The 15,024-nt window shown below is 36.6% G+C and overlaps 1 protein-coding gene across 8 annotated transcripts in view; it reads right to left on the reverse strand.

The window, feature by feature from the left end:
- The window catches only part of LOC115442556 (disintegrin and metalloproteinase domain-containing protein 11), a 231,073-nt gene that overhangs the window by 108,067 nt on the left and 107,982 nt on the right, over positions 1-15,024 (reverse strand). For all 8 annotated transcript variants that reach the window (XM_037439663.1, XM_030167614.2, XM_037439665.1 and 5 more), the window contains exon 6: positions 4,746-4,892. In XM_037439663.1, coding sequence (XP_037295560.1) covers positions 4,746-4,892 — 147 coding nt within the window. The remainder of the gene's footprint in view (positions 1-4,745; positions 4,893-15,024) is intronic.

Here is a 15,024-nt window from a genome sequence, read left to right on the forward strand (position 1 = left end):
CCTCAGAGTGCTATTGTACCGGACGTGCAATACAACTACGCCACCGAGGCAGTCAGTCAGTTATCTATTTATTTATATGTATATTTATTGTATTGAGTGGAGACCGGAGAGCCGGTAGGTGTCGACCGCACTGAACCTTCGAATGTCAGATATCTGACATTCTTAGTAAAGGCCAGGTCAAAAGTACCCGGAACCGGCGGGAATACATGAAAAGATTAATTAGGGTGGATGAAGCGCGAGAAGTATGCCAGAATCGTGCAATATGGCAATCCATAGTCTCTGCCTACCCCTATGGGAAAGAGGTGTAATACTATGTATGTATGTATGAGTGGAGATCAGCTAGGCAGAGTGACGATCTGCGAAAGGTCGCTGGCAAGAACTGAATACGACAGATACAACTGGCAGAAGGTAAGGTAAAATGGTGTATATTGTAGGAGGCCTATGTCCAGCAGTGCAAAAAGTTGTAGGCTGATGATGATGTATAATATTTTTGTGTTAATGCATAATGAGACAAGTAAGAAGTTTAAATAACAACTTCGCAACTAGATAGGTACCATCGCAATGTTCTGTTCTGTTCCGGTTTGAAGAGCATTGTAGCCAGTGTACACTGGGCATAATATATTAACATTTCATGTCTTAGGGTGGCGAGAGCAGTGGAATATCAAACAATATTTTGTAATTCATGGTGTTAGATGTGAGATGATGATGTGAACAGCAGGCACGTCTCATAAGCACGTCTCGGCAAGAACTTGGGACTTTTCACACCTCATTGTTGCCACTAGATAAATGTTTCAATATTATGTGTGCCTATTTTTCATCCTGCAAGTCTACTGCGCAGTACTCTTCGCAATAAGTATGCCTGTGATAGCATACAAGACGACGACGGGCAAGGAGTGTGAGAGGGATCAGCGGGCGAGGAGAAACCGATCCGGACCGACGGCGTTAATTACTTGCCAACCCTTGCCTCATACAATAGTTAATTGTACATTGTAATCCGAACGAATATATCTATAACTAGCTTTTGCCTGTGGATTTGTCCGGATTTTTTTAACGCTTTGAATGACGAGACGAGCGTCTGTTTACCTAATGGTAAGTGATACGTCTGTAAACAGTAGAAACACCATCCAACACCGTGAATTACAAGGTATTGTTTGGTATTCCACTGCGCTCTCCATCCTGAGACATGAGATATTAATTCAAGGTGAATTACAAAGTATTGTTAGGCATTTCACCGCGTAAAAAAACTGTTCTGGGTTATAAATGTTATCTCAAAATAACAAATAGCCCATTACACTCAGGAGTGACGTAATTACTTAGTGAAAAAAAAAATCGGTTTAGTACTTTCTGATATTAGAGCTTTCAACACTACAGCTTTATATTATAGAATTTCTATCACGAGTACCTATTATCTAGCCCATCAAAATCGTGAAAATAAGGTTATTTTAATAAAGCCCGAATAAGCCCGTATGTAGCATTATACCAAATATAATTATAGCAAAATTTAATTACATTGAAATCACGTATAAACACCGTCTCGCGTAACGTATTTTTGATTAACTGAAAATTAATTAAGTGACGAGCAATGAAAGAAAATCGTTAATTAGACACGAAAGGGAGTTGTTGCTTAGCAACCAGACAGGTACCTCACGAGACTAGACAGTACTTAGTACGAGCGCTTTGTCTATTTTTGTCTAGTGAAAACAATGGGTTCGATTTTAACGTCGGGCAACATTGTGTTTTAGGTACCTGGCAAGTCCGTCTGGATAGGGTCTGATTTGTATATTGACTAGCATGTGAAATGGTAGTTAGATTCCCGGGTAGGGAACATTGTGTGGAAATTTTAAGATGATTTGAAAAGATTCATTTAATGGTTGATGTATGGAGTTAAAAATTATGTCAAATTATTTTCAAATAAGACCTGTTTTGAGCTGACCCCGGACTAGAATGAAAGGGCTAGAGAAAGAAGAGTACTATAAAAGGTATTTACAACTTACTCCACATAAATCAATAAAGTAAGGTCAGACCGTATTCCGTTTACGGGGGTACATCAGTCTTTTTGCAACCGTAAACGTTCTAATTGAAGGATAGCGTTGATAGCTGTGGAGGTAAATAAGGGATTTTTTACCCTTCCCCAAACGGCTCTTCTAGCTGTCCTTCGAATGAAACAAATTTCTGGTTATTAATAAATATACCCAGATGGCTATACAGTACTTTAAAATTGTATGAGAGTGAAGGAACAGATAGCGCACCTGTATATTGCGCACACACTTGTGCACTATAATATATCCTGCGTGGCTGATCCCCGTTGAGATTGGCAGCCGTGGCCGAAATTCTGATTGGAGGGATTCATTTACTTTAAAATTTAATTATTTTTGTATTGCTTCTATTTATATAATTTCGAGGGTATATGAAGTCTATCAACTCGCACTATACCGGCATGGACTAAGAACTAAACCCTTTCAGTAGAAGAGGCCCGTGCTCAGGAGTAGGCAGTAAGCAATATAGAGTTGGTATTATTATAAATCACTTCTATCTGCTTATAAAGCTATTTTCACGTCCCGTCATTCTGTTTTATACAAAAAATAATAAATTTATGGACACAATGAAATATTTCGTTTAAAAAATGAGAACAAGCGAATACGTTTCCATTTGTATCGCGAGTTCTGAATGTGTCAACGCCAAATCTGCTTACGTACTAATAAATTTAGCGTCGGTCTGTGTTACGAGAGACGAGCGGGATATTGAATTTTAAAGTATAAGCGGGAAAGCAATCAAATGTACGCACTATTGCCCGACCTGATGGATAAAACTTGCGAAGATATAGCTCACAGTACGTGAGATATAAATCACTCAATTGACTCGTAAGGCGAGGAAGTGACGTCACCTTGTGTCAGCGGAATAACAGAGATAATAGCGCGAGCCGACGTATCACCACGCGACAATTTCACTTTAACTTAATTTAGTTTATTTATTTTTGTATGCACAATTGCCCGTCTTTACCCTGACATGATAGATAAAACTTGCGAAGATAGAGCTCACAAACAATTTATGTGCGAGTGTATTTGATTTAGTAATCTACATCTAACATATTACAATGTTAGAAGAAATACGGATGCTTGTTTGGCGTTAAAGAAACGTATATTTGGACGGGTTATTAGGATCTTCGAAAATTTCTTTCATTGTTTGCTTATACAGCTATCATAAAAACATCACAACTATAGCAATATGTTTTAAGTAGAATAAAATATATCCAATTATAAAGCTTTTTAAAACATTTTCCGCTCTCGCTTCATCCTATGCCTTAACACTCGTCTCCCTAAGTTTACAAATGTCAAACATTTTTTATCGAAAGTGGGCGCTTGAGAAAAACTCTGCTTAATGCAAATAGTCTGGTAATGTACAAATAATGCGGCGCGAACATACATCATCTAATGCGAAGGCACTTGTGCTTAGTCAGAGATTGTTACTGGATTTGCGTGTAAAAAATAAAAGTAATAGAGAAAATGTGATTTTTAACAATATAACTAATAGATTGTATTAGTTTACCATTTTTATTTGCCCGAAATACTTTTGAACTTCTGTTAAAAGTAAACGTAGGAAATGGAAAATTTTTAGACAAATATTATATTGATGTGAAATAGTATGCATTCTTCTTATCCCAGGAAAATAAATAGTATGATTTTTATTCAAAAATGAGGAGTTATGGGCGCAGTTGCAAAAAAAAACCAAGATGGCTTTTTTATGACTAAAATTCAAACACAGTAATTAAGAACTTTCTTTGATTTTGAAAACACACACGCACGCCCTTAATCCCCGAAGAGGTAGGCAGAGATGTATCTTGTGCACCCACTTTCCACCGTATATATTCCGTCCCATGAAGGAACGAGTCTATCGCCATAGCGGGCATAAATTCCAATCACCGACACTGAGAAAAAAAATCTAATAATTTGATTTTGAAGTAGGTTAAAATGGTCCCAAATTTTGTATAACTTTTCTTACTGAGTAAAAATACTTATAAATTTAATTTTAAAGTTGGTGAAAAATCACCAAATCATACATTTCCAAAATTAGTATAACGTTTCTCCACAATCAATATTAACGTTCCGGAACTCCTTTTTGATTTGGAACATAGTACGTTATCCGCGTCAGTTACCTTCAATCAAAGATACAGGTTGTTTGTTAAACAATGTTAACACGGCGTACGTACGTGTTGAATATTAAACATTCTATTGTAATTACATTGTTAATTAACCGCTGTGTTGGCATCATGAGCGTCACGAGATTTTATTGATTACAATCACGTCATCAGATTTTGGTAGATAAAGTAACCACAAAATCCTTTTTGTTTAATTATTCGGATAAAAAAAAATATTTTAAAAAGAAACGCGTTAGAGTTTGGAAACTAATTATATTTCGGTGTTGAATAATTGTTAAGGAATGGTTGTTTTAGTTAACTTGGGAATTAATAGCTTTAAGAAATAAATAAAGATATTTATTAATCACGTGATACCGGAGATCAGAAATCAAATTTCGTGATAAATTACGATAACGCTATACATATACTATACCCATAGAAAATACGATAACTCTCTTCAATATTGAATTGAAAACGGTAAACACTTCTATAAACATTTCCACCACAAAATCACAAACCTATCTCAATAAACAAGTTTGTCACATCTATATAAAGAAACGACGTATCGTATTTCCCACCACCCTGTATAGTAAGTAAACAATGCACTGACCGACAAGTCGCCCCCGTAGAAGGGGTGAATGACGAACGTCTCGTTGCCGATGTGAATGACTCCAGACACGCCGTTGCACGTATGGAACGCGGCGGAGGCGCCGGGGTAGTCCTTCACCGTGCCGTGGTAATAGCAGTGTTCGATTTCCTGTAGACAAAAATTCAATAAGTAATATATTGATTTCTTATGTTTACGCGAATTAGACATTTAAATTAAACTAACCAACAGCTAAAAATTTTAAAAATTGTAAAATGTAGGTAGATATTGTAACTTTGACTTTACGGATGAACAACACCTCAGTCCGCCCCGTGAACATGAAGGCTGCAAAGTCTTCGAAACGTCGAGAGAAAAATAAAATACAAAAAACCGCGATAGAATCCGGAAAAGTAGTTTAATTTCAAAGTAATATATTATTAAAATTTATTTATTAATAGGCTTTTAATTACACATCTTATGTAAATTCTCAGGTAGGGCAAAATTGTGTGTGTTGAAGGTCCCCGGGATTGAAATCTATATAAATGACGATAAGGTTCATCATGATCGTCAGCGGCAGGATGTCCATTGCTGAACATGGGCCTTCCTCTAAGATTTTCAGATCGACATATTGGAAGCGGCCCGCATCCAGCGACCTTCTGCGTCTTTTATTAGACTTTTACGCTGGGCTACAACAAAAAAGAATCAATCGAGCCGGTCGAGTGATGCTCTTACAAACCTACATGTGGCAACTGCTTTTTACTTATATAGATTGCATATAGGAAGCGTAATATATGATAAAAATTATAATACACAACACATACAACATCATGCATTTTATCCTCGAAGGGGTATGCAGAGGCGCAACCATGGCACCCACTTTTCGCCAAGTGTGTTCCGTCCCATGATGTGATAGAGGGCGAGCCTATCGCCATATCGGGCACAAATTCCAGACTCCGGGCTGATACTGAGCAGAAAAACCAAAATATCACCGTGCCCGAGCCGGAATTCGAACCCAGGGCCTCACAGCGCTGTCGTTTCGCGCATGCAGTACAACTACGCCACCGAGGCAGTCAGTAAAAATTATAATCATGTTACTAATATTACTATTGATCATAGATCTAATCAATATAATAAAAATAAATAAATTCATGCCATATTTATTTCGCTCTTCTTCGTCCCATATTCTTACATAATTAATAGGGACTACACAAAAGTTAATTTTATTACCCATACAAACACCCATATTCATATCAAAATTCTATTCAACAGACCCCAAAACGGCCGGTCAAAAGAGCCATATTAATGTAAATGTGACATAAAAAATTTACTCATCACGTTATGACATGGCCCATTCATTCATTCATTCGTGAATGGCAAGCCCGTTTCGATTTCTTGCGAGAGCGGCCTGCGGTCCGATCTTCCATTCGTTCCCGTTCGTAACAAAACGCAAAAAAGAGCTCACAACGCGACCTAATTGCGAGCGGGGCTTTTAGGATGCGGCCGTGAAATGTGCGGTGTGGGTGTCCATGAGAGGTAGCGGGAGCGTGTTAATATTTATAAAGTTTTAGGAGAGAATTTCTTGGCTCTACTAGATTCTAATTTAATATAATATTTTATACTAAAGTAAAAAAAAATATTATGTGATAATTCTTAACATTACACCGAACATAGAGCCATAATTGTATATTGTATTTAAATTTCAAATACGTTTTGTAGAAACAATGGCTTAGATATTATAATAGTTTGCCTGACATCTTCTTTCTCTGGGGCTTTTAATCTTGGGCAAGAAGGCTTAGAAAAATCTCCACTAAAATATTAATCGATTTATCGATTGAACTCTACTATATTACGAAGCCTAAAATTATGAATACAAACCACTTAAGCTGCCAAGCCTTTATGACGCAACATTCATTGTATTAGGCATCTAATACTCACTTCTAGAATATTCTTTTGAGCACTAAATTAGGTTACATCTATATCGGATCAAAATAACTAGTCATCTATAAAAGAAATAATGATAGTGTTAGTAAAATACTTATATTTAAATAATTTTTTTCGCGTCTATTATATTCCTTCTAAACCTCTAACTCTATGACCACACTTTCGTTCTTTTTTCCCCGTTTCTATTTGTAGGAGTGTATCGTGAATGACAAATTAGGAGACGCCGTAGACCAGCAAATTGTACGGGCGCGTTTTATTGAAACCCCCTGTATATTGTTCATTGCCGAATCTATTAACTGACGTATTTGGGTTAAGGCTTTGGAGCTTCGTTGTAAGGAAGAATTGTTTGTAGAGTTTATGCGAAAATATACCTTGTCGTCTTATATATAATATTATATGTGAAAGTTTGTGACGTTTGGATGTATGTTAGATGTAATTGCTGACATCGCTGTACGGGTTCTGATGAAATTTGGTACACAGATGTACCTTCTTTTGGATTTATATAGGGTGCTTATTCTCGAAGAATATAAATACATTTATCCTAATGGTGTTTTATGTGGTTAAAACTACAAATTCTCATTTATTTCAGACTTATTGTAGACATTTCGTTTACAGCTCTACATTTCCTACTAATCCCTATCCAACTCCCAAGTTTGGCGCAAAATCCCACATATCGAAAAAAACGAGGTCTATTTTCCCAGCTTAATGTTAATCTCCTCCAGGGAACACATATCTCATAACCATATTTTATTTTCAAAAATTACACGCCTTTCTTATCTAATATAATAATATATCAGCCCTGTATTATATACTTGCCCACTACTGAGCACGGGCCTCCTCTACTACTGAGAGGGATTAGGCCTTAGTCCACCACGCTGGCCTAGTGCGGATTGGTAGACTTCACACACCTTCAAAATTCCTATATAAAACTTCTCAGATGTGCAGGTTTCCTCACGATGTATTCCTTCACCGTTAAAGCGAACGATAAATTCACAAAGAATACACACATGATTTTTAGAAAAGTCCGAGGTGTGTGCCCTTGGGATTTGAACCTGCGGACATTCGACTTAGCAGTCCGTTCCACACCCAACTAGGCTATCGCCGCTATCTTATCTTATCTAACATTTCTCTTTATTTCGAATAACGTCTAAGCATAACAGTAACCCCGCCCCCCCTGGGAATCCAAAACACTCGCACATATCATAAAATATAAGTACGGATCGAAATTGCTGACAAGACCCGATATCCTTCTATGGGGAGGGATTATGCGAATCGTCTATCTCGCATCTTGGCAACCGCGATGAAACGTTTTGTGGGTTTTGTATTTTTGAATTTGTGATTTTAACTGTGAAGACATAAGTATAATATATGTTTGACAGAAATAAAGGGTTTTTCTAGATACTTCCATATTTATACGTAACATTTCATATGGCGTTTCAAAGCATTTGTTAATCGGCCTGATATTCAAAATCGACTGACTGCCTCGGTGGCGTAATTGTACTGCATGCGCGGTACGGCGGCGTTCTGAGGTCCTGGGTTCGAATCCCGAGTTGGGCAAAGTAATATTTGGGTTTTTCTGCTCAGTATCAGCCCGGAGTCTAAAATTCGTGCCCGATATGGTGATAGGCTCGCCCCCAATTACATTATGGGACGGAACAAACTTTGCGAAAAGGGCCTTGGTTACGCCTCTGCATACCCCTTTAGGGATAAATGCGTGATGTGTGTGTGTGATATTAAAAATGGCTGGACTGAATTTACTTGGACTTTCATTAGTACGTTGTAAATTATATGGAATAATCCAGGCTAGCAAAGAACATTATTGCGAGCAAACATAAAAAAGGACTAAATTGGTACGAATCATACGAGAGTGTCAGCTATTAAATAAAAGTCTAGCGTCGGCCATATTGTTTTTGTGACGTAACTTATTAACTTCCTTCTTAGCGAACTTAATACCTTATTTATTTAAATATACCAATCAATGTACTGAAAATTCTTAAATATTTCGCTCACACATACACATAAAACTCTACCGCCTTTTTTACAGTAGGTTTATTAAAACGTATTTAAATGCCTAAATTTACGCACTCATCAATGTATTAATTGGGTACAATTTATGAAGGTTTGAGGCTATATTAAAATAAATTTCGTTAGGTGTTTATGTGATGTTTTGATCAATTAGTCCTTTAGTAGAGTAGGCATTCAAAATAAGTTTTTTATGGATGTGTAATATGTGTGATACATAGTTAAGATTTGTAAAGATAAGAAATATTTTTATAAAGATATTTGTGACACATTTTGCTATAAAAACACTGAGCATTTGACAGACCGAGGTACATTACGTAGTATTTGTATTCTCTTTGCCAAGGCAGTTGAACATGGACAATTGTACCGATCGGTTGGTAGAATAATTATTAGTAGAAAGTATTCCTGTAGCTATTTTTTTGTCAATTCGCTTCAGTTCTTAACAATATATAAGAATATTTTTTGTCCCATCTCTATTGTTTAAAAATACATTGTTATTTTCCCAATTATTTACCTTTAAAAGTAACTCTACTATTATCCAATGTCCTCACATTTCGCACCCAACTCTATCAATAGAGGCTAAAAAACTAAAGAAAAAAGCCGCCCGTAAAACACTTGAATGAAAGAACCTAAGTACATCTTTTGTATTGACAAATTGGGATCGCATTGAGTTCTTTAGAATGTTTTTGTTAGTACCTACGATACTTAGATTTACGAAGTCACGAATTCCGGTTCACCATTCTATACAATGAGAATTGAGTTATTTATTTTCAGTAATAAATAATATAGCAAAGAACATTAAATAATGTAGTTTTAAAAAGAGACCTTAAATCTACGATACTAAAAATATACATTAGCTAAACCCTAATAAATTAAACGAAAAAAGTGTTATGTACGCACACATACATATTCTTGAAATTGACGTGTTAAAAAGATTATGAGGTATTTAAATCTGTAGATACGAACAAAAAAGATAGTTCGTACTCTACATTTACGCACAGTTTATAAATATGTCCTAATTGGGACAAATTTAGATCTTGATTATGTAGGTCTACGGCAAATGTCATCATCATCATCAGCCACGTAAACTCCACTGTTGAACATAGGCCTTCAAAGATTTCCAGACGGACCTATCAAAAGCGGCCTGCATCCAACGTGTTACTGCAACCTTTATCAAGACGCCAAATGTACGGCAGATATATACTTCTTGAATTCTTTATTCTATTTGAACCGCCTAAAACAGAACAATTTTAAAATTCGAAACGCCAAAAATCTTGCCAACGTTTTCCTTTTTTCTTTAAAACAAAAAGATGCGCCGCCGACTCCGCTCACCCATAGTAAATTAAACAAGGTGGCTCTAAATTCAATCTAATCTAAACTTCCTTCAATCCAATTTGAATTTCCTCACCTTTCGCCCCTCTGCCCCGCACGCCCCTCCTGATGCGACGCCCCCCGCTTGGTCCCCGCCGTCGATGGTTCCTATCCGAGCAATTTATTTCGCTCCGGCTTTGTGTTGCCATGTCGCGGATTTCTTTCGCATGAACATAGTTTTTGAATATTTTTTGTTTTTTTGGACGACACTCTGGCAAAATTAGATTTCGTTAGAAATTTATTATTGATATGCCCCATGTGACTTGTAGTGTTATTATGTAATTCTAGATTTATTAGCTGAAATAAAGCAACTTGTAGATAACAGTTGCGATCGGAAGAAAATAAGATAATTTGAAAAATGACAAATAAATGCCAATTTTTAAAACTTCAAATCTAATTTGCACTTAAAATTATGCTTGCAACCGTCAATTGACGCATCTATCTCGATTTATGTCCGTAGATTACATTTTATCATCACGTGCAATATCGCCTTTATGTGGCACAAAAAATAAATAATCTACTAGTCTTATATTTTAATCCAAGTTTTGGGAACAGGCCTCCTCTACTACTGAGAGAGTTTAAGGCTTATTTAACAACTTTTAAGTAAATGCTACTCGTCAAATAAATGTATAAGCCGACCAAATATAAAAGTCTAACACTAATCTATGCTCCCAAAGAAATAGTATTAAAATTAACACTATCTACATGATCTGTTTAATACGATCACTGCCAAATAAAAGCTACTTCAAACTTATGAAATAGGCTCTTAATAATTACGCTGGCTTAGTGCGGGAAGCAAAATACACATATAATTATATTTTTTCTTTCTTTGATTGCTTTGAATGACGAGACGAGCTTGCCGTTCGCCTGATGGAAAGCAATACGACTGCCCATAAACAGTAGAAAAACCATCCAATACCTTGAACTGCAAAGTATTGTTTGGTGTTCTACTACGCTTGCCTGAGACATGAAATATTACTTATATTAATAATATTAGTCTTATTACATACAATAGTTACACTGGCTACAATTATATAGAAAGCTTTGTAGATTTCTTTCGAATTCAGAAAAAGATATCCTACGTATTCCGAGCATCGTATCGTTGGCAACACCGTGCGCTCGCTAGGTACGCCAATCCGTCGCTTTCGAACTCAAAGAGGTATACAAGTGAAATGCTATAAACAGAACAACTTGTCCTCACTTCATCCAATCCGATGGGATTGGAGTCGGTACATAGATTTGTACTATTGATGTGTTGTATGAGAATACTTCGTATATGTACTTAGTCTGGCCATAAATACTGTTACACTTAATTATAAAAAAATATTACATTTGAATTTCGAATCTGTCATTTTTATACGATTGTTCATTGTGTTTTCTCATTTTGGCGCCAATACATTGTAAAATATTTTGCGATATTAAAATGGTGTGGGGTGATAAAGAGAACCGAATCGCTGTGATAGCATTACACAAAGTAGGTATGGAGCCAAATGCAATTTTTAAAACTCTCCATACACTTGGTATTAGTAAAATGTTTGTGTACCGGGCTATTAATAGGTACAATGAGACCTCCTCTGTTTGTGACAGAAAAGATCTGGCCGTCCACGTAGTGTTCGTACGAAAAAGGTGGTCAAAGCAGTAAGGGAAAGAATTCGAAGAAATCCTGTCCGAAAGCAAAAGATTTTATCTCGGGAAATGAAGATAGCACCTAGAACCATGTCGCGTATTTTAAAAGATGACTTAGGACTTGCAGCCTATAAGAGACGCACTGGCCATTTCTTAACTGATAATTTAAAGAAGAATAGGGTGGTAAAATCGAAACAACTACTGAAGCGGTACGCAAAGGGAGGTCACAGAAAAATTTTGTTTACGGATGAGAAAATTTTTACAATTGAGCAACATTTTAACAAACAAAATGACCGTATTTATGCTCAAAGCTCTAAGGAAGCTTCCCAATTAGTCGACAGAGTGCAACGTGGACATTATCCGACTTCAGTGATGGTTTGGTGGGGTGTTAGCTATGAAGGAGTGACTGAGCCATATTTTTGTGAAAAAGGTATCAAAACATCGGCACAAGTGTATCAAGATACCATTCTTGAGAAGGTAGTTAAGCCCCTTAACATCACCATGTTCAATAACCAAGTATGGTCCTTCCAGCAAGACTCGGCGCCGGGTCATAAAGCTCGGTCCACGCAGTCTTGGTTGGAATCGAACGTTTCGGACTTCATCAGAGCTGAAGACTGGCCGTCGTCTAGTCCCGATCTTAATCCGCTGGATTATGATTTGTGGTCAGTTTTAGAGAGTACAGCTTGCTCTAAACGCCATGATAATTTGGAGTCCCTAAAACAATCTATACGATTGGCAGTGAAGAATTTTCCCATGGAAAGAGTGCGTGCTTCTATTGATAACTGGCCTCATCGTTTAAAGGACTGTATTGCAGCCAATGGAGACCACTTCGAATAAGCTTTTTATATTTTTAATTGTTTTATATTTATGTATTAAACTGACACACTGTAAAAGTAATAAATGTTATTTGCAGTTAACAATTTTCTTTTTTCTTTATTACAATATTTATGGCAAGACTAGGTATACACGAGTTTGCATTCTATACATGTTAGTTTTTGGGTTTGAAATTGCTTTTTTCCTCGGCTATGAAGTAAAGCTAAGTATTACATATGTGGGAAATGCTGTGGTTGTTACATTAGCTAATGTTACTTATAATATACTGTTAAATTATATTTCATTAATCAAAAATAACGTTGTTAACGTTATTTTTTCCAAATAAATAAAATATCTTGCTTTAAATCGTTTAAATGTGGGCTCGACACAAGCGGTTCATATCCCGCCAAGTTTTAAAGTTATGTACTGTTTAAATTATAATCTCAATAATCGATTGCAGAATTATATTTTTAAATATCTTAATTTTATATTTTCCTTCTTATTTCAAACTACTATTTACTTCAAACTATTTACTTTTCTTGTGGAATCTTTTCGACAGTATCATGGGATGCACGTTGCCCGAACCTTTTATGTATTTTTTTTTATACCTTGTTATAAATGTTTGTGTGCGTCCAAGTATATTGTGTGAATAAAATTTTTCTTTCTTTCTAATTTTAATAAAAGACAACTAAAACCCGCCATTGACTGATATTTTGTCACGAATCCTAATGCTATGAAAAATATATATGCATATTAAAATGAGGTGACAACTTACAACATAACAAATAGTAATGTATGAATCGACAATTGATATATTCACAGTGAAAAATAAATCGTAGGCATCAACTCATCTAAACCCCAACGAAACAAAATAAATCCAACAATTTCTTTCCCTACCAAAACAAACTTCGATTTGCGTAACCGTTCTGGATAAACTAAACATCCAATCAATGTTAAAAATCACTCCACTAACTGGTTAAATCCAGTAATATGTCGATATGTCTGCCGCAGCCCGGCTGACGTACTACGCTGTCGATTCCACCGTCACTTATCGATAATGAGCACAACACTATCTGCCGGTATTGTTTAGTGTTGGGCAGTTGATAGCAGTTTTGTGAAAAATAATTTGCGACTATGATATAAAAAAATCTACTCAATATTGTCACAGAGAATTTTATATAAACGAATTCTTCTTCTTGGTCTTAATACTCTTGATAGAGTAGTCATGTAGTGTTTTACGGAGCTGATGTAATACGCCTCACAACCCCTTGCTGTATCTTTCTGCTAGAGTACGGGACTTTACATGTACATTAACTTTATCATTCCAGCAAATATCTCTCCCCGCGGTCTGATGCCTTCAACCTTGCCCTGGACGACCAGACTATGGACTGGTCGTTTCGTTTAGAAACGAGTTCGAAGAAAGAGTATGCAGGACTATATTAAGCGAGTATGCGGAACTATGCTAAGGATAGAGGTTGCTTGATGTCGAGTTCTTGAAGTATCGGGGCCTTTGATCGAAATAGTTGAATTATTGGTCCCCAAGTAAGTTCGCTTGCCGGACTCGGAGCCAATAATTATAAACAGTATTAACACTCTCCACACCGCTCTATTGTCTAAGCGCACGCTCACTGCTGCGTAACGTTAGAAAAATATAAAATCTGACATGCAAGGTGAAGATTACGAAATTATAAAGTCAGAATGGAAGCCAAAGTCCGCAAAATGTAAGGCGCGAGATAAATCAGGAGTCTGCTCGGAGCACTTATCGTTCCGCTTTGCCTGAATGTGGCGGAGTCCAACTTTGCCGGTTTATCACCTATTATTTGAATCGTCGAGGTTTGAATAGTTTTTGTGGGCAATTTAGTGGATTAAATTGCTCTGATTCTTTAAAGTTTGTATTCGTTTAAAGTGTCATAGATGTGTATACGGATATGTATACACATCTATTTCACTTACTTCACTTATTTTAATGCATAATATTTGCATGGGAAAGTAACCCTACTGTAACTGGTGGTTAGTAGAGTAGGGACAATAAAATGTGGACTGACGAGAGACGATTACCTCTCGGCAGACACCATGCCGGCCTCTTGGAACCGGATATACACAGGTTGACGGAACGCGACATATTTACGCGCGCCAGTGTGGCGGGTGAACACCTTTTGCGGTCGTTCGCTAATCGGACGGATATAACATACCTAACACCAGCAAAGAGTTTAATACGTTTGCTATACTCAGGGCAAACCAAGAGGTACGTTATATCTATCGCAGTATCAGAATTGGCAACTCATATGGAGAACATGATAAATATTTGTAATTTGGTGTTGTTCGCTAGTTCGCCCGTGTGAAATGCCTCTTCTGCTACAAATTTACTAACCCTATAGAGGTTCATAGCGCATACGCCTATATGAAACTAATGACATTTATTTAAAAATAAAATAAAAATGTATTATTTACCTTAAGAGCAAATTACTGGGATAAAAGTAGCCTACGTGATAACGCAGAACATGGTCTTCCTGCTAGCCATATTTAATTC

Source organism: Manduca sexta, chromosome 17 (assembly GCF_014839805.1).
Source record: "Manduca sexta isolate Smith_Timp_Sample1 chromosome 17, JHU_Msex_v1.0, whole genome shotgun sequence".
NCBI lineage: Eukaryota > Metazoa > Arthropoda > Insecta > Lepidoptera > Sphingidae > Manduca > Manduca sexta.